At 41.8% G+C, this 27,372-nt stretch overlaps 1 protein-coding gene across 3 annotated transcripts; it reads left to right on the top strand.

Annotated features, from left to right (window-relative positions):
• Positions 1-398: 398 nt before the first annotated feature.
• Positions 399-27,372, top strand: SEC22C (SEC22 homolog C, vesicle trafficking protein). 3 transcript variants are annotated; one of them, XM_080610003.1, is made up of 8 exons: positions 399-459; positions 5,039-5,135; positions 5,704-5,913; positions 8,255-8,418; positions 10,327-10,509; positions 16,328-16,446; positions 17,057-17,122; positions 23,446-27,372. In XM_080610003.1, the coding sequence occupies exons 3-8, from the start codon at positions 5,732-5,734 to the stop codon at positions 23,644-23,646; spliced, it is 915 nt and encodes a 304-aa protein (XP_080466129.1). In that variant the 5' UTR covers positions 399-459; positions 5,039-5,135; positions 5,704-5,731; the 3' UTR covers positions 23,647-27,372. The 3 variants fall into 3 exon arrangements, with proteins under 3 accessions (XP_080466129.1, XP_080466131.1, XP_080466130.1); XM_080610004.1 differs by having other exon boundaries at positions 413-459; positions 5,039-5,091; XM_080610005.1 differs by lacking the exon at positions 17,057-17,122.

Raw genomic sequence — 27,372 nt, 5'->3', positions numbered from 1 at the left:
TCATGCTCCACTTGGTGTCCAAGCTTCCGTGCACTGTGTCACTGTGAACACCTCACCGCTTTCCCCTCTCCCTCGGCCGCTGCATGGGCCCCGCTCTGACTCCCGCACCGTCAGATGAACGAGTTCTCCGGCCGACATAAAGGAGCCCACAACCTCGCTGCGCGGACGGCATTCACCTTTAGGCTCGCGTTAGCCTGTCCGTGTGTGACAACCCACTTTGGGCGGGCTATAGAGGCTGCGAAGGGACTTAAGGCCCTGACCCAGGCCTGGCGCTGGTGAGTGGTATGTAACCAATTCACAGCCGGCTTCCTGCATCCTCCGTCGTCCCGGCGTGCTCCGCGCCGAGGACACTCTACCCACCGCCTCTGTGGGCGGAAGGGGGCGGGCTTGGGTGTGTTGTGGTGCCGTTAGTGCTGCGCTGACGGAAAGGCCCGAGGCTGCGGCGAGGAGCGGGAGAAGGTGAGTAAAGGAGGGTTCTGGCGGGGTGTGTGTGGGGTGTCTTTCCTCTTTCGTATTCTTCTGGGTCCCTAGGGCTGGGGATAAGAGGTGTCGCGTCGCTCCGGGGTGTATGTGTGGTGCTTGAGGGGGTGTGTGGGGGGATGGGCCCCGTAGAAGAGGGCTGGGGTGATGTGGGGTCCTCTGGTAGGGAAGTAAGGTTTGGGGTGCTTGAGTGAGGTGTTGGAAGAAGGGGTTGGGGTTGTGCGTGGTATGTGTGTTGGGGTCAGGATCGTGTTATGTGGGTATAGGATTTGGGGGCTCTTTGGAGTGCTTGAGGGGTGTAGGGGAAGGAGAACTTGGAACTCTGAGGAGGGCTTGGGTTGGACTGGAGGTGAAGGCTTGTGATATGATGGATTTGGATCTCACCTGTGGGACCCGCGAGGGCTTGGGACTTTGCTGTACATCAGGGGAGTCGGGAGTGTCTGGGTGCTTGAGGGGTATATGAGGAGACTCATCAGTACAAAGAAATGCCCTGATGGGGGGTTGCTTTCAAGGTGTCTGGGCTTATCGAAGAGTGTGGAAAGGGGTTGCTTGTGTGGGTTTTGGGATTCTTAGTTGGAGGAGAAGAGGGGTGAATAGCATTCAGGTATGTATAGTGTCATGGGTGGAACAGGATGGATGTGGGAAGGGTCCTTACTTATGTGGCTGGTGAAGGTACAGAGATGAGCTGGTGGACTTTAGGAGGCTTCAGGGTATGGGTTGGTCAGGGTGGGTGCATGTTCAGGAGCGGATAAGGTGGATGATGTTTCTGAGAGATTAATGTAGAGAGAGAGCTTCAGAGCCTCCTGGAGTTGTTATGGTGTGTTTTGGCCAATTAGGAGGACTGTCCACTGAGGTAGTGTGGTTGATAGGGAAGCTGAATGTTGGGGTTTGAGTTTTGTGTAACGTGTTATTTTTGGTAACTCATAAAGTATGTAAAGTAAACAAGAGATTTGTGGTGGAAAGGGTTTTCTACATGCTTTAGCTTTCCTTTGGGGATAAGAATTGAAGCCTCTGGGGTTTACAGGAGCCTATAAGGTCTTGATGTCCACAAATCCTGTTTTAAAAGCTAAGGTAGTATGCTTTCAATGGTAGTGTTTTTATTCACTGCTAAATCTGGAGAGTGGCTTTTGCTGTATTGTGGGTCAGTGGTATCTGTAGCTTGGTGAGCATGGTTGTGAATGTTGAGAGAGCAGTTTGGAAGTAGCAGATGAATACCATTACTGCAGTATTAGAAGATGAAAAATTTAACAGCATTTCAGATTTGCTGTTTTATGTATGCAAGAAGAGGAAAAAATCCACCTCATGATCCTACAGAGGAGTGAACCATGTCTCAATTAATTTTCTCTTGTTTGAGACTGAAACCAGCAGTTGAGCTGCATCACTAGTAAGTGTTTTGTGTTTGATTGAGTCAAGCTGAATCTCTTTTGTCTTCTGGCATCCCCCCTGTAGCTGTTTGGTGCTCCCTCTGAAGCTTGCCTGCCTGAGGAAAGATGCATTAGGTCCAATAATTATGATTGTGTATCAAGCTATCCCATGTCCAAAAGACTTCAGAGTGCTTCAGGAGCCTCTGAGCTATGGTTACATTTGCTAAAGTTTAAGCTCTTTCTCCAGTAGGAAGAGCAGAACTTGAAAAAGTGGTTGCATGTTGTTGAGTTTGAAACTGGCCTACAAAAAAGGGAAATGCGTTTGAGGAGGAGAGAAGACAAATGCTTGAGAGAAATGCCGATAACAAGACATTCTTTGTTAGTGTTATGCCATTCTTAGAAGGAAACTCTGTGCTTTTGATGGTGAGATGAAATAATTTCTTAAAGAACAGTGGTTTTTTTTTTTTTTTTTAATAATTCCCCTCATGAACTATGGTTTACATTTGCTTTAGTAGCCTTTTGAGTAGATTTTCTAAGTAGAGACCATAAAGTAGGAGTTTGTCTAAGTAGAGACAATAAAGTAGGAGTTTGTCTAGCAGTCCAAGAAGTGTGGCACTTGTAAATTGGTTCTAATCATCTTGTGTAGAGGAGCTTGCATAATAGTGTAGTAAAGTCTAAGAGGTCTGATTAAGGCGGCCTTAGTAATCCCTGTGTAGTCACTGGAGATAGTTGGTTGCTACCTGGGAAGCGAGGGATGGAATAACTGTGCTTTGGATGCCTGCTGTGGGAATACCCTGAAGAGTCTTGTTTGTTATAAGACTGCTAAATATGTATAGTTTATGAGAATCTTGCACTGAACAGTTTTCTTCTGAAGTGCTGTTAGATCTACAGGTGTTTCAAAAAGTGAAGAAAGCTGTGTTTACTTTGGTCAGAAATTAAACTCCCTTCTTCTGAAACAACTGCTTAAAAAATTTCTCAAGACTTTGCATACTTTGTGCCAGTAAAGTAGCTGGCTTGACATGATGTTGTTAATTCTGAGTATAGCAAGATTTGATATCTCTTAATCAAAGACACAAGTATGTTGGCAAAGTTCAGTACTGAGTTCAAAGGCCTGCCACATAAAGTCAGTTGCAGATACTTTGGGCTGCTAATCATACTGCAAATAGAAAGAGGCTGGAGGAAGGAAGGGTTGGTCCCTGAAATAGTAAGATCATAGATTCACTTGGTTATGTGGGCACCTTGATCAGTCCAATAAGTTTTGGTAGTTTGTGTTCACTTAGAGGTGACGTGGCAAAATTGGCTTGAAAGTCATTAAGCTTTTAAGGGCAGTGATATTAGAAACTGTCATTTGCCATGGGCATGAAACACCTTCTGATGTGCAGGCAGTAAAAGTCTTGTGAAAAACAAAAAGCAAATCCCAAAGCTTCATTGAGATGTGGTGCCAGAGAGTGGGCTGGGAGAATGTGGGAAAGGAAGGGAGAGGGCTGGATGACTCCTGAGTGACCAGTGCTTGATGAGAAGATTTACACATTAAACAGGTGAACTGTCTGCATGGATTTGTTTTTAGGCTTTACCCTTTTCTGTGGGGTAATGTTGGCTCTCACCTCTGTTAGGTAAGCCTGTGCTACACTTCAAACAAACCCTGGAACTACAAAAAACTAGTGTGGGTTTTTTTTTGGTGTTACCTACACCGGCATTCCTTTAAGCGATGTAAATGAGAGCTCTGTAGGAAGCAGAACCAGTGAACACATTTCCATGTTTTTTTGCCCTGAGGTTGTGCTCCTGCTCACTGTTAAGATTTTTGTCACTGCATCAGACTTTCTCTCTGTTGGGGGTTCACCTTTCTTTTATGCAGATTTACCTATTTTCACCAAACCAAAGGGCACATAGGATACTGATCCCACTCACAGTTTGGTTGTATAAGCTTCATTCCCTTAGACAGCACACCTAAAAATTCACAGGCAGGAAGATTTATAAAATTGATCATAGATTTAAGTTTATTGCAGATTTGGAAAAAAAAAAAAAAGTAGATCAAACCGTTTGGCTGAATAAAGCAGTGATAGTGTGACCCTGCATTACAGCAGGTGTGTTCTCCAAGAAAGGAGCGTTGACTGCTTCAGTAAAGTCTGGCATTTAATTTGGAAGTCTGCCTGATACCAGATTTTTCACAGAACAGAGCATCCCTCTGTGGGCAGCTGATATTTAGTGAAAGCCTCATGCCCCGAAGCATGAAGGTTTGTGTGTCTTGGAAGTTTGTGTACCTTGATGTGTGCAGTTGGTTAACTACAGGTGGTGGTATCCCTAGTGATGAATATATATATATATTTATTTATTTTTTAATCTTAAACTCTTCCTGTTAAGTGGCATAGCGAGTTGAGTAATTTCATAGGCTAGATACCTTTCTTTAAAATATCTTTGGTTTCAAAGTTTGGTGCCTTTCCATTTTCCTGATCATCTTCAACAAGTTTCTGAAAGGTAAATGAGAGCATTCAGTGTGTTGCCTCTGCGGCGTTCATCAGTTGGGGTATTTTGAAGTTGCAGTTCATCAGTGTTAACCAACCGTTGACCATAAAATTGTGCTGTTCTAAGCAGAAATGAGACCCTCGTAGTGCTGTGTGTGGTAAGAACTTAACCTGTATGAAATGGTAGAGAAGCTTTACAGACGGAGTAGTTTATGAAATCCTGAGCTAGAAGAGAGGCTTTGCTTTCTTACCTTCTCAGAAAAAAAAAAACACTTGATGATGAGACACGTTTCAAAGAAGCTGCCAGCATCTTAATGAATCATTTGATAGCAGGCTGTTTGAAGCAGCCATTCCCACTGTTAAAGTTTTGAGTTCACAGTGTGGGGTTTTTTATCTTTTTTTTTTTTTCCATTCCCTTTTTTTCCTTCACCTCCCTAATGCTTCGTTTATGGGGTTTGTCTGAATTAGAGCTGGTCTTTCATAGCATGCTAGGATAACTAAGAGACAGTGAGTGGGACATCAGAAATATTTTGCATATCATTTCATAGTGTCTCTGAATGCATCTAGGAATTGATATATTGGATAAGAAATTTAGTTGTCTGATTTTCTTTAGGCAAAATACTTTCTAGGACATGTTTAGCCACTGCATGGGAGAGTTTACATTGTAAATATGTATAGAGATATAAGTCATTAGTTCATTTTCTAAAATGATTCCTTATGGTTGCCTTTCAGAGATTATGTGAGCTGCTGCATTAGCCTTCTAACATCTCGCACGGATACTCCTGGTATGTCTGAAGGACAGATTTCTTGTATGTTCTGAATGTACCAGGTAAATCCCAATAATAACTTTGCATGGGACATTGTGATCTGTTAGAAGTAAGAAGTTGAGAGAGGGCAACTTTTATTCTATATTTAGTCCTAGTTGATTCTGTAAAAAGCTCCTGACAGGCTGTAGCCTGAAATTTATTTTTGTATCTGTGTTATACTAGAAAATAAGATAACTGTAACACTAGTGCAGCTATTTGCAACACTAGTGAAGATGCTGTGTCAGATGGGGTTAGCCAGTTTCCGTAAATACCTTTAAGAACTTTACTCAGCGTTTCTGGTTTTCCTTTGCTTGAGGTAAAGCAGAAGGAGGAAAAATAGTTCTGTTTTTCAGGTAGGTAATTCCTCTATCAAATCTCTTGCCTCACCTTTTTGTCTGAGAGGCAAAAAATGGATGCAGCTGTGACCTTTGAGAGCAGTTTAATTGCCTTTTGATTGCAGTGGTGTTACAAGAGGTACTGTTCAGTAGCAGTGGTGCATGAAGGCTTACCTTGATGTATTCCTAGCTAACATACTAAATTGTAAGTAACTAATATTACATCCATTAACTTAATTCAATATTTCATTTTCAGGTTGTCCTCATGAGTACTCCTGTGGAGAATGTCCATGATCTTTTTTGCCTGTGTGGTGCGGGTGAGGGATGGACTTCCCCTCTCAGCCTCCACAGATTTTCATTTCAACCAGGATTTTCTGGAATGCAGAAAGAGATTGAAGGCATTATCCTCAATTCTGGCACAGTATCCAAGTCGAGGCACAGTGAAAGGACGTGACTTGAGCATACAGTAAGTTGCCTTTGGTTGTGTTTTTTTTACTTCAAGTTTTGAAATCATAGAATCATAGAATAGTTAAGGTTGGAAAGGACCTTGAGATCATCTAGTTCCAACCCCCCTGCCATGGGCAGGGACACCCCACACTAAACCATGTCACCCAAGGCCTCATCCAGCCTGGCCTTGAACACCGCCAAGGATGGAGCATTCACAGCCTCCCTGGGCAACCCATTCCAGTGCCTTACCACCCTCTCAGTAAAGAATTTCTTCCTTATATCCAATCTAAACTTCCCCTGTTTAAGTTTGAACCCGTTACCCCTTGTCCTGTCACTACAATCCCTCCTCCCCAGCATCCTTGACTTGGGATTAGTTAAACTTTAGGTATATTCTATAGTGCCTAACTCCAGTTTGAAAATTCACCACTCATGTCTAGATTGTAACCTCCAAGTATTTTGAAACCTTATGTCTCAGCACCACAGCCACACAGCTCCTACTCAGTTTAGTAAGCATATGTTAAGAATTGCTTATTTTAGTTTTCGTTTTTGTACCAGATGCTTTCTGCTCAATGGGCAGTACTTGTTACTATTAGCAATTGGAATATCCTGGACTTCTACAAACACCTTCTAAGACAGCATCCTAATGCCTAGGTATTGATTAGTTTAGTCTGAACCCCAATTCCTTTTCATCTGATTCTGGCTTGCACAGAACTGCCGTGACTCTCTCCTGCGTACTACCCACTTTGTTTTCCAAATACCAGAAGGGTTTGAGTCTAAACCTCTGGCTGATGGATATGTTTTGAGGAGGCCTGAAACATGCTAACAGTAGCCAGTGTGGACAAATTATAAATCTTAGGTTTTATTTATTGGGCAAGGATCTGTTAGTCTTTATTTTAAGAAATTAAAAATTGAGTTTTAGCTTGTGATTGCTTGTTTGATTAGCAAACATAAGAAAATTTAAACTAATGCTGGGCTAAAACTAAGTACCCCTTTTGGGGGGAGTGGTTGGAGAAAGACTTGAACTTACCCTGAATCAGTTGGAAAAGCAGAGATTAGCATTTTAATTCCTTTGAGGGAAAAGTGAACTTGTGCCCTTTAATGCTAATGTTTTCTGCTTTTAATCTTCTCTGGTTGCTACAGAAGTAGCTATGCGTTGGGCTTGGAAGTGAGTGCATACAGATACATGGCAAAAAGGCTATAAATTATTGGCAGCTTGGAAAAGGTATTTTTACACAGGTGTGGTGTTGGTCCTCAACTGTGAGCTGAAGACAAAAGGAATTTAGGGAACCTACACATTGTAACTAGGCTGTCACAGAGCTAACCAAAACCATAAATCCCAAGTACATGGTATAATAAATAAATAAAAATGTGATAAAATAGAAGCAACAAGTATTTCTTTGAGAGGGATGATATATATAAATAGTGGAAAAGAGAAAAAATACAGAGAGTAATTGTTCAGCTCCAAAACTTTGATTTTTATACTGATCTAACAAATGGCTAATGTGTAAGAAAAGATTTCCTCAGTCTTCTTTCAGAGATGCTTACGAATCTGTAATTATGGTGGGGATTGTGGAAGTTTAGCTGTCTGCGTGTAGTGCTGACATCTGAACTAGGTACCCTGGCTCCCATCTTGTTTAAAGAAGCCTAGATGAGAGTGATTTCTCTCATCCTTAAATACACACCTGCATTTTGGTCCGATGAATACCCTGTTTGGGCCATGTTTAAGTGGAAACTTCTGCATAAATACGGCTTCAGTGTTAGGGTGACCCCTTTTGGAGCAGAATTTTTATTGTGCTGTATCTGATACAAACTCATCTTTATTTGTTACAAATGATTTCACAGTAACAGTGTTTGAATATTTTGGTATGTGCAAATTAACAAATATCTCTTGCTGTTAAGATGAAGTTGTCATATTCAAAGAGAGCAATGAATATATCTGCTTACCTCCTGTGAACAAGCTTGCTTGGGTTTAGTTTTGTTTCTGGAAAGCCACTGTGTTTTATTTCCAAACCTTCTTGCCAGTGATGTTTTCTGGCCATCTCTTTTCTTATTGATGTGATTTAAAGACAGCCTCGGAAAATAATGTCCTTAATTTTTACTAATGGAGCAATTTCATAAAGTCTGTATTGTGATCTTTATTATGCCAAGGCATACTGAATGAGTTAAGAATAGATATTAGATCTGCAGGGGCTGCATGACTATTACAGCAGCGCAAGCCATATATTTTTTGCAGTCTGCTCTTTCAGCGCAGTCTATACATTTCATTTTGATGGAAAGCACAGTTTACTTCTCACATTCAGCATGGCTCTCTTACCTTTTTATGTTGATATTACTTTTTTCTTTTCTCTTCTCTATTTCAGTTTCCTTTCTTCTGGGGATATTGCCTGCATGGCAATCTGTTCCAGCACTTACTCAACTGTCATGGCGTTTTGCTTCCTGGAGGAGCTTCAGTGGGAATTTGCTGCTTCCTATGATATGACAAGCATCGGTTTAGCTTCCAGACCATATGCTTTTCTTGAATTTGGTTTGTAACTTTGTTCTCTAATAGAGAATTAATTAATTGTGTGTCTGCTACTTTTATGATGTTAAAAAATGTCTCCTGGCCAAAGCCTGATCGTGAAAATGACTCTCTGTGTGCCTTTGCATGTGTAGGAAGAGCAGGGAGAGCTAGCATTTGTCTTAAACTATTAGACTGTTGGGTTTGCAGTTCCTTAGAGTGCCTTTAATAGATGAACAAAATGCTGTGGTGATTACTAAACACGCACAGGAAGAAAAAGAAATCCTTATCTCAAACACTTTCTAACTTAATTAAAAATATCTGACAAGTGGGGACAGATGGGTACAGGGAAAAAGGGAGACAGAATAGATTATTATGGGCAGCTTTACTTATGGCATGACTTAAATTCACATAATGCTTCATAATCATGCATAGTGTTCATTTTTTAATCTGAAATAAATGGTTTTCTTGCCAAGGAGGAGCTGCTCTACTGTACCTTGTACCTTTATAAAACACAATTCACTTGCAGTGAGAAACTCTTTCCTAGGAAAGGATAAGACAGTGCAGTGGTTAGCACACTTCTATCCAGATTTCAGCAGTAGTGTTAAGCTCAGGCTTAAAAGATTGAGAAATTTACAAGGAAAGCGTATGACACATACAGCCATCTTGGGTGGATTTCCCTGCAGGGCACATTCTAGGCATGATGTAATTCTAAACTAAGATCCAAATGACTGTCTTTTTTTTTTTTTTTTTTTTAAACCTGAATAGGAATTTGGGAATGTCTTGCCTCTCAATTGCATAAGTCTCTTTTTAAAGAAAAATACCCCTTTTCTTAATTTCTATTACTGTACAGCATTTTGTGCTGAGTCTACCTAAGGTTGCTGTGTGATTCCCAACCCTCCTCTCCTTTCCTCTCCCCGCCCCAATACCTTTTCTGTATTTGAAGCTAAGATCCACTTAATGCCTAAGATCTTAGCCTTTTGCCTGGTAGCTACAGCTAATTTTAGCAGACTCACTTAAGATAAAATACAGGATTTTTCGCTAAGGACTGCTTATGGCACTGTGTATTCAACACAGAAGTCCTCCTGCTTAAGGAACTTGTGCTTAAGCTGTTACATATGTATTGTATCCAGCTGTAGCTGTGGCCAACCTGTGCAAATCTTCTAGTGTCACAATATCTTAAGGATATAGTTTTTACTTATAGGATATCTTAGGAAAATAAATGTTTTTGCATTTTATTTCTCTAAGCATTTGAAATAGCTTGAATTTGCCAATATCTTTGCACAATTAAATGGGAAGTATCCACAGTGAGTTACTTCATTTCTGGAGGTGTGAGCAGTAAGTACTTAGAAAAATTCTCTGCTCAGTGCAACTCCTGTCAAACCAGCAGCCACATTTGTGGAAAGGGATTTGCTAGCAAATGGTATTAAATTTGAAGTGTGAGAGATGAAGTAGGCTAATATGTATGTAGATGTGTGGCTTGGATGTTGGTAAAATCGCTGTGGAATTGACTCTGCTGGTCAGAATTGCTTCATGACTCAAATACAGGTTGAATTAATTTATTTCTGTGCTTGGAGAAAAACCCTAATCCTTGATGTTGCTAAAACACAATGTGGAATTGCTTCTCATGTAGTTCATGAGTAGTTTAAGATATGTGTTAAATCGAGTCTGGAATATGAAAGCTTGTTTTCAATCCACTGCAGGCAGGATGTTGAGATTTAAAGTATCCAGAAGGGAGTGGGTGTGATATAAAATACTTAGGAGAGATATTTTTCTCCCTAACCAGGAGTGAAATTCTACACCTGAAACTAGTAAGAAAAGAAATGAAGGAAGAAATGAAAAATAATTAAAAAGAATGCCGTGATCTGATTAATAATTACCTGAAACACTTAACTTTTGCAAAACTAATTGAAGCATGTTTTTATATTGTTTCAGATAACATTATTCAGAAAGTGAAATGCCGTTTTAACGGTGCGAATCGCTTTCAAATGAAGGACAACTGGGAGAAGATGGAGGAGGAGCTGAAGTTCCAGCCCCCAGTTCAGCTGAAACTAGAGGATATGGAGCTGATGAATGGGATGGCAAATGGTGGGCATGCAGGTGTTCATGTGGAGGTTGGTAAGTTACTACTACACACAGGTGACAGACTTCCTTAACCTAACTTTGCAAACAGTAGAAAAACCTGTAACAGCAGCAGTTCACTTTGTACTGAGAAACATACATATCATGTGCATGAAACCCAAGAAAAAAGACTGACTGCCTTTCTATCATAGTTAACAACAATATAGCAGGTATGCATCAGAGCATTTAAGGACTCATGGTAGTATCTTTCTTTCCAGCCTTAGACCAGCTTTTCTTTATGGACAGTTGGTTGCAACTGGACTTGGCATTCTGCATGTTAGATTAGTTCTTTGTTAAATTTTCTGTGACAGAAGAAGCTCAACTAATTCACTGCTTGTTGCAGATTCTAATAGAAGATATGTAATTACAGTCTGAGTTGCTTCAGGCTTGAGGAAAGAAAAGTTTAGAGGAATATATGCTGAGGGTAGAACTCATTCCCAGACATTCCGTGTTGGGTTATTCTCCCTGCTTTGCTTTCTTCTTTTACCTTATTCTTTAAAATATAATGAATTTGACTAAAATTCTGAAAGAGGATATGTATATCAGTATAAACAACACATAGAGGCTTGATGAGGAACCCTTTCGTAATGAAATCTGACGTGACTTTGAGCAACCTGGTCTAGTGGAAGGTGTCCCTGCCCATGGCAGTGGGGTTGGAACTACATGAGCTTCCAACCCAAGCCATTCTGTGATTCTACCTGCTTTTCGAAGTACTTACCTGTACTTATGTATTGTAAAATTGGTATCTTCCTATTTGTTTTTCAGTTGCGTACTCAAAATCCTGCCTGCTTCCTCTATAAAATGAAATCGTAGAATCATTTACATTGGAAAAGACCTGTAAGATTGAGTCCAGCTGTGAACCTAACACTGCCAAGTCCACCACTAAATCATGTCTCAGTTTAATTGTATTAACATGGTGGTTTAAATGCAGCTGGAGAACCATGAGCTTGTATCTACTCTTTGTGTGGTGTTCTTGGCTTATACAACACGAATAAAATGAAGTTCCTGTTGCTCAGTCGTGTTGTTTCTGATGAATGAGCTGGACCCTGATGTATGTATTTTAAGTTAAAATACAAAGGGACAGTGGCTACGAAGAAGAAAAAAAATAGAAAACATTTTATTTGCCAGTCAGATTTGTGAGTGCTATTCATCAGGGACTGTAGTGACAGGACAAGGGGTAACGGGTTTGAACTTAAACAGGGGAAGTTTAGATTGGATATAAGGAAGAAATTCTTTACTGAGAGAGTGGTGAGGCACTGGAATGGGTTGCCCAGGGAGGTTGTGAATGCTCCATCCTTGGCGGTGTTCAAGGCCAGGTTGGATGAGGCCTTGGGTGACATGGTTTAGTGTGGGGTGTCCCTGCCCATGGCAGGGGGGTTGGAACTAGATGATCTTAAGGTCCTTTCCAACCTTAACTATTCTATGATTCTATGATTAAGTATTTTAATGATGTGACTGGGTTTAGAAGTGTTTTGCATTAGTATGAACAGTTTTGGTGCCAGTAAACGTTTACAAACTAGTTTGTATCCACAGATCAGAAATACATTTTCAGTTCCCCCATATTCTTAATTGCTTTCTTTTGCTTTCCATCTGGCTTTGTATTTCTGGCTGTTCTCTCTGGTCTAATGCAAATACTCTTACAGATTGTTCTACTTTCATTTTAAGGATCATGTTTATGATCATCTGTTTTCCTCAGATGGAGTCGGCTTTCCTGGCTTATGTCTCTCTCCTCTCATCATTACCACTTTACTGCTCTAAGTTTAACTCTGTGGATAGTGTTTATTCCCATATTAATGTTATTTATGTTACGGCTCTTCTATATAGGAGATTTCTTGAGCATGTGTTGGAAGCGTTATGGTTGCAGGAGAGCAGAATTTAATTTTGTCCACGTTCTGTAGTGAGGATAGATCAGTCAGTGGATTGATCAAAACATCAGTCTCCTTACATGGTTGTAGCTGGTTCTTGTCTTATTTTGAGCTGTGTGATCACATTCCCTGGCTCTTCATTTTAGTGTGAAAGGAGTCTGAAAAGTCAGGGTAGTTTTGTCCTTGTTGGTATGTATGGGAATAAGAGCTTTATTTTTCCTTTTTTTTTTTTTTTACTCTTCCTTCTGTTTGTTCCTTCCTTTGTTTAACTAAACCCAGCCCAGTTCTTGCCAGAACAATGTTAGCATCGTGTACTTGATCCACAACTACACAACCTCAGCTGCTGTTGCAAAAATCACCTTGTTTCTTGATATTAGCACAGCTGATAAAACTCCTGCATATAGTGAGGTCTGTATACAGAAGAAATTTGAAGTAGCTTTCTGTGAAGAGGGAGAGTTTTTACATTAGAATTGGCTCTGTGAAGTAGAACAACAGCTTGTGCTATATGTCTAGTAAGCATGCTGTTAAATTATGGAGCATTATACTCCCCTTGATGAATGTTTAGTCTTCTGTAGGCACACAGGGAGCCCTTCACAGGGTCCTTTTTCAGGTGTGTTTTGAAGATGTCTCGTATCTCTCTTTTGTGTGCTTGTATTTTACTTTAAAGTGTTTGAGTCTGATTTCATTTTCTACTCCTGGTGCTGTCTTTATCTGGAGCTTTGGGTATGTGATGCATTGTCAAACCCTTGCTGTGCTGTGCCTTGAAGAGACAGGATGGAGTGTGGTACTGGCATTTTTGTCAGTCTCTGATTAAATAGTCAGAGGCCTCTGCTCAGAAAATCTTTTCTAGTCAGAGGTTTCAATTTCTTCATTGTGTGAGGGTGTTTTCACACAGTTGTTCTGTAAATGTTCAAATCTACAGATGCATTCTTCCTGAGTGTAAGGTAATCCACAGTCCCCAGAACATCTTCTGTATGGTTCTTGTATCTTGAAAGTACACAGCTTTTCTCCTTTGGAGTTGTATCAGTTTGAAACCCAAATTAGAATTTAATTGTGCTTCTGCAGATTTGTCCTGTCTTAAATTAAGAGTGCTCTTGTTTCCTTATTTAGTGTAATAAGGAATTTTAGTGTGAAATTCTTTTTATAAAAATGATTGAATTCACACAAGCAGCTGTAGTAATTTCTCCTTAGCAGTACCTGTCTTGCTTCTACTGTGCAATTTCAGTTTGTGAATTAAACCTCAGAATAATATAGAAGAAATAAAGCTCCACAGCAAACAATTTAGAGATCAGTTTTCACAGAATCTGAACCCTGAGCAACTGGATGTTGTAATCTCCCCTGCATCTGTGACAGTAATTCTTTTTATCTGGACAACAGGAAAAAAGCAAAAGTAACTAGTACCTTTTACATAATATTCTTTGCTACAGAAGCAATATATCAAGACTTGCATTGTTTTTCCCTGAGGAATGGAAACTCTTGTCATGTATGGTTTGCAAAATGCAATGAATGACACTTGCACTTGATAATTTTTCTTTGTTTGAAAGACACTGTGTGCCTCTGAAGTAAACCTTCGAAACAAAGAAGAAACAGCAGTCTTCATAAGTAAGTTTCCATGAGAGAGATATATAGCTGCAACATTGCTTAATTTATCAAAAATAAGCGGAAACTTCATACCTGGGTCAGTGCATGAACAAACATGCTGGTACAGCTTCTGTCCAGCACGCTGTTTGGACCTTAGATTTCACTGCATGGGGGAAAAAAGCAAAATTGCCTGTGAATGATAGGATTACTTGCACCATTTATATACATGAACATGTGTATTACAATAATATACAGTGATGCTTCATAATGTGGCATGTATCAAATTGAATTAATACAGTTCCTTTTGCAGCTGGAGATTAAATTATGGATGTATGAATGGATGTATGAATGCATGCCAGACAAGGTAATTGCATTGACACTTAATAAAAGATACTTTATATCCCTATGTTAATTTGGCAACAAACTTTTTTACATCCATCAAAATCTGTCTTGAAGGAGAAGACATAAAGTGTTTTCCTGTCTTAAACCATTCAGTACTGCAATATTTAAGCTGTTACTGTGCTTCATCTGTCACTGAAACAAAAGCCGGAGACCATGTCTGCTGTGTCACATAGTTTATCTGCAGTAGACAGGAGCTGGCTACACCTGGGTAGGAGGCTGAGAGTCTTGAGAGTCTCAAGGGCTCATTCATTCTCTCCTGCATCTTATGGATGTTGGTGCAGGAGAGGATCTGTATTTTACATCTGAGCTGCAGATTACGTTCCTGTTTACTATGCTGATGGTGTTCTACTTGTGATGATCCAAGGGCAGGGATGAAATGTAGGTGAGTATCTAGGTGTGGTATCTGTTGGGTTAGCGAGCACAGCTAGGAGAAAAATATGTGAGATTTGTACAACCAAAACTGAATTAGAAGTGGCAGGTTCCAAAGTTAAATACACATGTATAATAATTGCTTTGACCTTAATTAGGTATGTATCAATTAGATGATCCTGAAGAAATGATATTTGGAGGTGTGGCTGTTATGTAGTAGTAGTGAAGAAGGTGGGAATGCAAGGAGATATAGTTCACTGTATGTGAAACATGGAGAAAGGGAATTGTGATACACTGTAAAATGTGGCTCAAAGACAAAAAAATGTAACATCCAGTTTAATTCCTAGACCCCGTTTTTTATAAAATGACAGAATGGTTTGGGTTGGAAGGGACCTTAAAGCTCATCTAGTTCCAGCCCCTCTGCCATGGATAGGGACACCTTCCACTAGACCAGGTTGCTCCAAGCTCTGTCAGTCTGGCCTTGGACACTGCTAGGAATGGGGCAGCCGCAGCTTCTTGGGACAACCTGTTCCAGTGCCTCACCACCCTCACAGGGAAGAATTTTTTTCCTAATGTCTAATCTAAATCTTCCCTCTATCAGTTTAAAGCCATTCCCCTGTGTTCTGTGCCTAGCTGGCCTTGTCAAAAGCCCATCTCCAGCTTTCTTGTCAGCCTCTTTAGGCGCTGGAAGTTCTCTAAGGTGTTCTCCAGGCTGAACAAACCCAGCTGTCAGCCTGTCTCCATAGCAGAGGTGCTTCAGCCCTCGAAGCATCTTTGTGACCTCTGGACTCCCTCCAACTGCTCTATGTATTTCTTATGCTGGGGGTCCCAGAGCTGGATGCAGGACTGCATGGCGTGTCTCACCAGGGCAGAGTAGAGGGGGAGACCCTCAACCTGCGGTTATGTTTCGGTTTGACCTTGTTTTGTCAGTCTGAGAGACCCAGAAGTTCTGCAACAGACGTTTCCCTGCTGTGACTAGGTAGTATCATCCTGCCAACTCCTACAGCTGTACTAGCAGCAGAGCCTCAAAGTCATTGGCTGTACAGCTGAGTCCTGTCAGCTACTTGGTTAGGGAACCAAATGCTGTGTGGAAGCTATGCAGGTAAAACTAAATTGCTGTATACCAGCCTGAAACCTCAAGCTTGGTGGGAAGAAATATTACAATTTCTTCCCACAGACCCAATCAATTACAGTTGAGGAAGAAGTGAATTGCTGTCTTGCTTTTGTGGGTGTCAAAAATTTAAGCTCTTTCCCAGACCAGTGCTTAAAGAGTCTCGCTCTTCTACTGACCTGTGAAGAGTGTTAGGTATGCTAATCTGCTGTAATAAACGGTGGAAAAATATTTGTGTGCACCACAGTAGAAGACATTAATGCCAAATAGCTTAAGAACAAATTCTGTTGCTTAATCTCTCTAAAAAATACTCCAAAGCTTTGCTGATTTGTAAATGTGTGAAGAACTAAACAAGATATTGCAACAAAAAAGATTTTCTAGTCATAATTGGTCTTCTCTGGAGCAAACGTGAAAGGTTTTGAAAATGTTTAAAACCTGCATGAGCTAATTAAGGTTGTGACCTTTCAATGTCTCTCTTTTTTTTAAGTACCTACTTACAGAATGCAGCGTGTGACTCCCCTGGGCATTCTGTCACTTGTTCTGAACATCATGTGTGGAGCTTTGAATCTCATTCGAGGAGTTCACCTAGCAGAGTATTCATTTCAGGTAACCGTGCTTGAATTGAAATTTGTACATGAGTCAGAGGGAGTGAATTATTTGGGTAACCAGATTAAGGGTGGCTCTTCTTTGACTTAGTAGAGCATACACTTTCTCGCACAAAGTGTGGTGTTTGTCCAGGGAATGGACAACTGATTGCTCACCTGCTGGACCTCGTGTTTTGTTGTTTGTTGCAACACATGGCATTTCATTCTTTTCTAGGGACATTAAAATTTTGATGAATATTTAAGTCTTGCCAGGCTGGCTGGATTACTTTTTTTTTTTTTTCCCCCATTCTTGTATTTTGTTCTAGATGCTTTTGTTAACACTTTCAGATATGCTTAAAAAAATTACACAACTTTTAAAAAGTAGAAAAAAAAAAAAAGGTGTCTTGATCGTATGGTGGCACAGTTTTATTTAGCAAGAATCATCACCTAAGCCTTAGTTCTTTGTATTGCATTCAGTGATACTGATCTTGCTGTTTAACATTGTTACAGTCAATCAACATAAGCTAGAATGAGAGGTACTTGATGAAATACAGCATTCTAAAATATCAAGCAGTACTTGGTATAAGCTGTACCTGATGCAGTTGTTTTGTTACTTCATTTAATCTAAACAGGAGGACCATGAAGGAATTGGAAATGTGATAGCTTTTTTTCTACCTTTTCTAGCCTGTGTTTTTCAGGTAAGTTAACTGTAAATAAAATGCTTTCTTATTATTTTAATATTATAGCATACAGGACAAAATTTTCAGATAAGCAGAGCAACAGTTTGGGATTTAGTGTTCTACCTAGGTCATTCCACTGAGGTATTCCAATGAAGTGGCACAAGTACAGTTAAAGGCACAGTTTGACCTTTAGCAAACTGTAGTTGCAAGCCTTTTCAGTGCTTTCATGTTTTGACATGCCAAATGGTCTGACTGTGATAAATGAGTTCTTTACTGTGAGGGTGGTGAGGCACTGGCACTGATTGCCCAGAGAAGCTGTGACTGCTCCATTCCTGGCAGTGTTCAAGGCTGGATTTGACAGTGCTTGGGACAGCGCAGACACATCGCGATTCCCGACATCTCCCGATCCCCGAAGCCCCAGCAGCCCTTGTGAGAGAGCGGCTGACGTGGCAGGGGGCATTCCCGCAGTAACGGCGACCGCACCCCTGCCCCTTGCCTTGAAAGAGCCTTTGGGAGGGCAGCCACACGTCGCTGCCCACCAGGCGCAGGGAGGAACAAGCAGGTTGTGTTGTGGACTCTGTTGCTGGTGTCCCAGACTGCTGACCAATATGGTCGCCTCCAGAAGGAGAGCCTGCAGTAAGGAGACTGTAGCAACTCAGACAGAGACCCTGCCCCAAACTGTGGCTGTTCAGGTCTCTGGCTGCAGGGAGTGCCAGAGCCTGCTGCTGCCGAGGGAGGGAGGCCAGCATTCCACCTGTGTGAGGTGTGAGCAGGTAGAAGATCTGCTTAGATTGGTGGCAGAACTTAAGGAGGAGGTCGAGACGCTGAGGACCATCAGGGACTGTGAAAGGGAGATCGACTGGTGGAGTAACTCCCTAGCATGTCAGCAGGAACGGTTCCAGGGAGATACCCCCCACAAGGGGATGGACCCCCTGTCCTCTCAGACAGAGGGGGATGACCCGAGACAGCCCCTGCTCTGTAGCTGTCACGCAGAGGTAAGGGACCAAAAAGATGATGAGGGCTGGAAGCGAGTTCCAGTTCGGAACCGTGGGCAACGTTCCTCCCTGCCCTGCTTCCCCAGGTGCCCCTCAGTAATAGGTTTGAGGCCCTGGATCTTGATGGAGAGGTAAGTGAGGATGTGGTGCAAGGCCAGACTACAAGGTCACATAGGAAAAGGCGATCGACTTCACGCCTCAAGACTGCCTCTGACAAGAAAGAAAGAAAAATCATTGTTGTAGGCGATTCCCTTCTGAGAGGAACAGAGGGCCCGATATGCAGAGTTGACCCTCATCATAGGGAAGTGTGTAGTCTGCCTGGAGCCCAGATCAGGGATATCACCAAGGCGCTCCCCAGCCTGGTGCACCCGACAGACTACTACCCGCTGCTGGTCTTCCAGACAGGTGGGGGGGAAGCTGCTTCCCGCAGTCTGAGGGGGATGAAGAAAGACTACAGGGCCTTGGGGCGGATGGTGAAAGAGTCTGGGGCTCAAGTGATCTTCTCCTCACTTCTTCCATCTTCCGGTGATGATGTGGGATTGAATGGGAAAATTCAGTCTGTAAACAATTGGCTACGAGACTGGTGCTTTAGGCAGGGCTTTGGGTTCTTTGATAACAGCTGGTTTTATAAGGCTCCAGTCCGGATGATGGCACGTGGGAAAGGTTTAACTCACAGAGGCAAAAGGATGCTGGGGCATGAATTAGCAGGGCTCATTTGGAGAGCTTTAAACTAGATTCGAAGGGGGATGGGGTTGTAACTGGGCTTGCCCCAGTGGGGCAGCACTCTAGGATTGATGAAGACTGGGAGGCCTCCTATAATCCTAGGGTGAAATTGGTGAGCTCAGCTCCCTCCTTGAAATGCCTATACACCAATGCGTGCAGCATGGGAAATAAGCAGGAGGAGTTGGAGACCTGTGTTAAGTCAGGAGATTATGATCTGGTGGCAATTACAGAGACGTGGTGGGACGGCTCACATGACTGGAATATACTCATGGAGGGCTATGTCCTTTTCAGGAAAGACAGGCCAGCCAGGCGGGGTGGTGGGGTTGCTCTTTATGTGCGAGAGCAGCTGCAATGTACTGAGCTCTGTACAGAAACAGAGGACGAGCGAGTTGAGAGTCTGTGGGTGAGAATTAAGGGGCAGGCTGGCAGGGGCGATACTGTTGTGGGTGTCTGTTACAGGCCACCAGATCAGGGTGAGGAAGTTGACGAGGCCTTCTACAAGCAGCTGAGAGCGGCTTCACAGTCACAGGACGTGGTCATCGTGGGGGATTTTAACTTCCCTGATGTTTGCTGGAAGGACTACTCAGCAACCCAGCCACAGTCCAGGAGCTTCCTCCAGTGTATGGATGATAACTTCCTCATCCAAATGGTGGATCAGCCAACCAGGAGAGGAGCACTGCTGGATCTCATCCTCACTAACAAGGAGGGGCTGGTCGAAGCAGTAAAGGTTGAGGGCTGCCTTGGTTGCAGCGACCACGAGATGGTGGAATTCAGGATCTTGTGTGGTAGGACCAGTACAATAGCAAGTAGAATTGCAACCCTGGACTTTAGCAGGGCAAACTTTGGCCTTTTCAAGCAATTGCTAGGGGAAATCCCATGGGCAAGGCTGCTTGAAGGTAAAGGGGCCCAAGATAGTTGGTTGACATTCAAGAATTGCTTATTCCAAGCTCAAGAGCAGAGCATCCCGACACGTAGGAAGTCAAGGAAGCGGGCCAGGAGACCTGCGTGGCTAAATAAGGAACTGCTGGGTATGCTCAAGTGGAAGAGGAGAGTTTATAGGTCATGGAAGGAGGGGCTGGCCACTCGGGAGGAATATAAGGCTGCTGCTAGAGGATGTAGGAAGGCAGCTAGGATGGCTAAGGCCTCCTTAGAATTAAATCTGGCCAGAGGGGTCAAGGACAACAGAAAGAGCTTTTTCAAATACATAGCTGATAAAACTAACACCAGAGGCAAGGTTGGCCCACTGGTGAACGGGATGGGTGCCCTGGTGACAGAAGATACAGAGATGGCAGAGTTATTGAATGCCTTCTTTGTCTCAGTCTACTCTGCCGGAGGCAGTCCTGAAGAGCCCTGTACTCCTGAGACCTCAGATGAAGTCAGATCGATGGAGCAGTTTGCCTTAGTCCATGAGGAATGGGTTAGGGACCAGTTGAGCAATCTGGACATCCATAAATCCATGGGTCCAGATGGGATGCACCCGCGGGTGCTGAGGGAACTGGCGGAAGTCATTGCTAGACCACTCTCCATCATCTTTACCAAGTCTTGGGAAACGGGAGAGGTGCCTGAGGGCTGGAGGAAAGCAAATGTCACTCCAGTCTTCAAAAAGGGCAAGAAGGAGGACCCGGGTAACTATAGACCGGTCAGCCTCACCTCCATCCCTGGGAAAGTGATGGAACACCTTATCCTTGATGCCATCTTAAGGCATGTCAAGGATAAGAGGGTTATGAGGGGCAGTCAACATGGCTTTACCAAGGGGAAGTCATGCTTGACCAACCTCATAGCCTTTTATGAGGAAATAACATTGTGGATGGATGATGGCAGAGCGGTGGATGTGGTCTACCTTGACTTCAGCAAAGCTTTTGACACAGTCTCCCACAGCATCCTCATAGCTAAATTGAGGAAGTGTGGTCTGGATGATCAGGTAGTGAGGTGGACTGCGAACTGGCTGAAGGACAGAAGCCAGAGAGTTGTAGTCTATGGGGCGGAGTCTAGTTGGAGGCCTGTATCTAGTGGAGTGCCTCAAGGGTCAGTATTGGGACCAGTATTATTTAATATATTCATCAATGATTTAGATGAGGGAATTGAGTGTACTGTCAGCAAGTTTGCTGATGACACTAAGCTGGGAGGAGTGGCTGACATGCCAGAAGGCTGTGCTGCCATCCAGCAGGACCTGGACAGGCTGGAGAGTTGGGCAGGGAGAAACTTGATGAAATATAACAAGGGAAAGTGTAGAGTCCTGCATCTGGGCAGGAACAACCCCAGGTTCCAATATAGGTTGGGGAACGACCTGTTAGAGAGTAGTGTAGGGGAGAGGGACCTGGGGGTCCTAGTGGACGGCAGGATGACCATGAGCCAACACTGTGCCCTTGTGGCCAAGAAGGCCAATGGCATCCTGGGGTGTATTAGAAGGGGGGTGGTCAGTAGGTCGAGAGAGGTCCTCCTTCCCCTCTACTCTGCCCTGGTGAGACCGCATCTGGAATATTGTGTCCAGTTCTGGGCCCCTCAGCTCAAGAAGGACAGGGACCTGCTGGAGAGAGTCCAGCGCAGGGCGACAAAGATGATTAAGGGAGTGGAGCATCTCCCTTATGAGGAAAGGCTCCTCCATGAGGAGCTGGGTCTCTATAGTTTGGAGAAGAGGAGACTGCGGGGGGACCTTATTAGTGTATATAAATATATAAAGGGGGAGTGTCATGAGGATGGAGCCAGGCTCTTCTCAATGGCAAACAATGATAAGACAAGGGGTAATGGGTATAAACTGGAACACAAGAGGTTCCACTTAAACTTGAGAAGAAACTTCTTCTCAGTGAGGGTGACAGAACACTGGAACAGGCTGCCCAGGGAGGTTGTGGAGTCTCCTTCTCTGGAGACATTCAAAACCCGCCTGGACACATTCCTGTGTAACCTTATTTAGGTGTTCCTGCTCTGGCAGGGGGATTGGACTAGATGATCTTTTGAGGTCCCTTCCAATCTCTAACATACTGTGATACTGTGATACTGTGTAACCTGATCTAGTGGAAGGTGTCCTTACCCATGATAGTGGGGTTGGAACCACGGGATATTTTAGGTCCCTTCCAACCCAAACCATTCCATGATTCTATGATTATTTTCTCTGACCTCCTTATGCAAAAAAAGTTTGAATGAGGAAGTAGTATCTGCTTTAGATGGGTTCTTCTTGAGAGGTTCCTTAAAATGCCTAAAACAGTGGTCCACAACCTTTACCTTGAGGGCAGTATGGTGTTTGGAAAATCTTTGATTTTTATCCTGCCACTGCAGGAAGCTGCTGTGTTTGGGTTACTAGTTCACAGAAGTAACATAATGCAACAGTACTAAGCAATGAGTACACTGTAGGCATTTGGTTAATGGTTTGGAGACCCTTGTCTCAAGACTTACTTATCTGTGGTATTTAAAACTTACACAGCGGCTATTTATTGAATCATAATAGATAAATTTTATTGGTTTTCAGCCTTCTTACTCTGCTCATGTCAGAGCTTTAAGATGGAGGTATTAATTTGGATCTAAATACTTGATGCAAGTAATTCTTCACAAAGAAAGGCTCTGACCTGCTTTTTTTTTTCCAGTTGGTACCTGAAAGCTAGAGAAGCTAAAGAGAGTTCTCTCTTATCCTTTTGATCTATAGCAGTCATTTTTACAAAATGCTTGTGAATAAATTCAGCTTAAATGTGAAGTGCTTTCTGCATGCTGATCTCTACTTGTGTCATAAGCACAGTTGGAAACTGTGACCTTAAGTGAGAAAGCATGATCTATTACTGCCTGAGTTAAAAAAGTAACTCTTCTGCCAGCACTTTGAGTTTTCAGTTTTCTCCTTTAAGGGTTGTTGTTCTTCACACATACTTAGCAAATGGGTTCCACCTGATCTTGAATTTAAAGGGAAAAAGAACTTTAAGCCCTAGCTGAACCTGTTAACAGAAACTGAGTCAAGTCTAGAGAATGAAGCCCTTTACTTATCCCCCCAAAAATATGACAGAAGCAGATTTGGGTTTACTGTTTTCTGGCTTCTAAGCCTTCGTCTTGTAAAAATTGTAGGTAGTTTTTGAAAGCTGGTTCAGCTTTCAGACTCTTTTTAGCCCAGGCTGAGACTGGCAGGAGGGATGCCAGTTGTGCTGGCAGACCTGTTTTCATATCTGTGTTTAGCTGGTAGGTTCTGGGTTGAGGCCACCACTCTGGCTGTTCCTGGAGGACCTTTCAGCGCAGGAGTTGAAGGGAAACTTTGGGCTTCTTAGTGATCACTGTGCTGGCAGGCACATCCAGGAGGCACAGATGTGCCATCAATTCCCAGCTATGTACCCATCTATATGTACGTAGTTTCATAGAATCATAGAATACCAGGTTGGAAGGGAACACAAGGATCATCTGGTTCAATATTTCTAGGCAAAGCATGACCTAGACTAGATGGCCCAGCACTCTGTCCAGCTAAATCTTAAGTGTTCAATGCTGGTGAGTCCCTCACGTCCCTGGGGAGATTATTGCAGTAGCTGATTCTTCTCACTGTCAAAAATTTTCCTTGTGTCTAATCAGAATGTCTCCAGGAGTAACTTGTGCCCATTACCCCTTTTCCATGTGAAAATGTTTAATGCTAATCCTGTCTCTCTGGTGCTTTTGCAGTGTTACCTGTACCTCTTCTATAGCTCGGCAAGGAAGATGAAGACATTTGTACTCCTTTTCTCTGTTTGTTTATGCAACATTTACTTGTACGGATTACGCAACCTCTGGCAAATAGCCTTTCACATAGGAGTGGCATCTCTTTCTTCTTATCAGATACTGACAAGACAACTTATGGAGAAACAGCCTGACTGTGGAGTATGAAAAAAGCTTTGGGTTTGCTACTCTATTTTTACAACTCTTTTTTTTTTTTTTTTTTTTTTTTTTTAATTAAACTGGACAAAAATTGCTTGGGGTGCTTCTAAAGATTTGTGACAATGGTTACTGCAAGGAGGATATTTCAAAGCAACTTGAAGTAAAGTAGGGTACTGTAATTGTGTCAAACACACAGTGAGGAATGTAGCTGTATTTAACATGGCGTGTGGTAGTTGTGCATGGTAGTTCTTGTCAGGTGCCATCAGCTGATGGAGGTTCTCCTTGCCATCAGTAGGCTTTTACTCCTTGACTAATACCATCTAGACAGCATTTTGCCATTTGTCTTACTGGCTTTGTAATAGTTTGGCAGGTCAGTGTCTTGCCTTGCCAATGCTTCTGAAAATATTAAACTTGTATAATGAAATGACGATGAAGTGGTGGGTAACATTTTGTCTATAGAACTTGTTAAGCATTAAGATACTTGGTAAATGTAAGTAAAGCAGTCGTTTGCCATAATTAGATGAGTTCAATAGCAGTGGAAAAAATTATTAGGATGAGCTTGAGGGTAATTTTTCTAGGTTTTGAAGGAAAGGAAAACACTGTGGGTCTTCTAAAAACCATAAAGGCTATAAATATCTCCTGGCTAAGCAGCACATTGTAGTTAAAAATATGTGCTTATTGGTTAATTGCAAATATGCTTGGGGCAGCATAAAATAAACCAAAGTGAATATAAATGATCTTTTTCAGCTCAAGCGGCCTTTATTTCCTTGGTTAAGGTCCTTCTTAGAGTAAGGGTAATTCCATGTTTGCTTGGTCTGTACAGGTAGTAAATCTCCCAAGCGTACTTATGACAGGCTACTGACTCCTTCACCTTTTTATTTAAAAAAAAAAAAAAAAAAAAAAGGTGTAGCTGGTTGGTAGAAAGCCATTACCAATAATGGAAAGCAAGAGCAGGTTCTCTGTGTTATCTAAAACACCTTTAGTTAATGGTGTTGAGTTCTTAGACTATGATGAATTAACGAGTTTGCACTTTTGAATGCAAGAGTTGAATAACATCTGCTGTACTGGGTATTCTTGTATGTGATGTATTGAGGTGCATAGGAGCATTTTAGAACATACATGAATAACATAGGTTCTCTGTTTAAAAAAATGCGTATCATTTTGATGCAGCTGTCCTTGAAGGGTTGTAAACATTCAAACTGAGATGTAGAGAACTCTTTGGTGTGTTATTGTGGCAGTATGGTCCTAGATTTCCTTTTATTTTTTTTCTTAGGAAACTGTTTTCTGGTTGCCCCATTTCTTCCGCCAGAGATGTCACCAAAGATTTATATTCCTCTTGCATAGTCTCTACCTCTAGTGGTTGCAAAGTGATTAACATGATGCAGAGTTGTCTTCCTGAGTTTGAAGAAGTGCTTAACAAAAGTACTTTCTTGAATCTCAGTGAATTTTCATGAGATCTCATGATTTCTGACCAGAAACCTGTGGTGCTGTACCTCAGTAGCACTTCTGTAATGCAGCTTGACTGCAGCAACAATATTGGTAGGCAGATCGTTACAACCTGAACAGTTTTTAGGACATCGAAAGATTTTGTGCCAGAGCTTTTTTCAGTGGTAAAATGTAGTTAATTCTTTTCCATCCCATATTATCCCATTTACTGTAAGAGTAACATAATGAAATCGTTTAAGCTGTGAGGAATTGTCTAGTGGGAATGATAGAGGAATATTTTAGCTAGCCATTTAAGAGAACAACTAGAGCTGTGTGCCAAAAGGGAATACTTCTCTGTTATAAGGGAGTGGATTAAAGTTGTTTGTTACCCTAGTTTTCTGCAGAGTGTAAATGGAGAAACAAAGCCAAAATTCAACCTTAAGACACCCAGATGACCCCAGAGATGTGAGCAGCTTTCATGTTGTTCAGTTCCAGTTTTACCCAGTAAGGTACCCTTAGAGGCTGCAGGAACCAAGCCACAAGTTTGGATTAGAAGTTGGAAAAAAAAAAATCTGAAGAAAGGAAAGCCTCAGAAAGATGCTAGTAGCAATTCAGCACTTTGTTAAGGATACTGGAGTTCGTGACTGATTGTGTTTTCCAGGAGCATAAGCTGGGTATCAGCCCACTGAGGTACCATGGAGAATCATCCTGTGGGAAAGGATGAAGCATTTTATACTACAGATAGACAAAACTTTATGAAAAGACCTTAGTGATAATGATGCAACTCCCTGCTCCTGTCGTTTTAGCCTCAGTCTGGCTAAAATGTCCAGAAGAGCTTTACTGTTCCTCTGAAGGCTTGGATAGAGCTCTCCTGCTATAGCTTAAGGCAGACAGAGCATTTTTAGCTGGGGTGTTGGACCAACGAACCATTGTCTGCTTTCTATTCCTCATTCTTGTATTGAGCTGATTGGAAGAGACTGTAATGTTCTGAAGCCTCCCCAGCATCTGTTTGCTTTATCAAAAACCAAATACATTCTCATGCCAGGTGACGTTAGCAACAGCTCTGCAATAAGAGTGGTAGAACAAGGTGTTTAGGTAGCTTGTGTATTTAACATAGGATAGATTCAGGTTTTGTTTAATATTTTCTTTTTCCTGAAATTTATTTTGATAAAATCAGACAAAAGCAGTTGGTTCAGTTCTGCCTTCATGTATTTTTTTTTTTTTTCCCTACAAAATGAATGAAGCTCTGGTTTGCTGTTTCGTCTTAATCCCTTTGCAACCTCCTTTTTTGTTTGTTTGCTTGTTTTCACGTATTATGTGTAGATCATATTAAGGAATCTATGTGGATTAATATGTGTGTGTTAGTATCTGTGCACTTAGTAGGCTTGAGTTGTGGTTCCAGGATGAGGCAGAGACATGCACAGTTGGACCAGTTTTTTTTTTTCTTTGTTTTTATTTTAATGTTAGTATTTAGAATGGCTCCTACATCTCTGTGGTATTTATATAGTTAAATGTTTTCTCATGGTGAAACAGCAAGAGGAGTAGAAGAGTTTACATTGATCTCAGTGCTTTAAGATTTAATAAAAAAGAATGACTTGCAGTTTGAGTTCATGAAATCTGACTCATAACTTGGGATTATGCCTGTATCGAATCAAATCCCCAAACAGGAATCCATCCCTTTTTGTTCAACTTTAAACTGTTTAATGTTGTTTGAATTACATCTTCTTAATTCTGTCACTTTTCAAGATAAGTCTCTTAGAAACTTTTCCTTACCCAGCAGCTCAGCACAAGAACATTGACAAAGAATAAACTTCATTAAAGATTTGCAGTGCTTTAGGCACTTTGTGAAGCTAATAATTTTCTGTGGATTTTTCTTTCTTTTTTCTTTCTCTCAAAGATCTGTTAAGTTTGTAGAAGGTGGGCTGGTACCTTTTTAGACATTTTTGCACTGTATTAATAACTGAACCTGTGTAAATGTATATAAAATCATTTTGCATGTATATGTATATATGTACATATATCTAATAAATGGCTTTTTTTGTAATGGTTGTCTTCATTTATAGTTTTGAAATAGGTGATTATATTAGAAACAAGGTTGAGTGGCTGTTTCATTTTTGTATACATCTTTAGTGTATCCTGTGGCAGTGTTCAAAATACTTTCAAAATAAGCTCAGTTCTCTTTAACAAAGAGCTTCAAAATCAGGGTGATTTCAAATGCTGTCATAGTGCACCATGTATGTGATCTCTTACAGAAGGAAGTATGTGTCTGAACTCCGGGTGTCTTTCTCTGAGACAGCGTGCTCTCTGATA

The sequence above is a fragment of the Psittacula echo genome (genome assembly GCF_963264785.1).
Source record: "Psittacula echo genome assembly, chromosome: 2".
Classification (NCBI taxonomy): Eukaryota; Metazoa; Chordata; class Aves; order Psittaciformes; family Psittacidae; genus Psittacula; species Psittacula echo.
The sequence above is the reverse complement of the archived record's forward strand: the minus strand, read 5'-3'. Positions and strand labels throughout refer to the sequence as shown.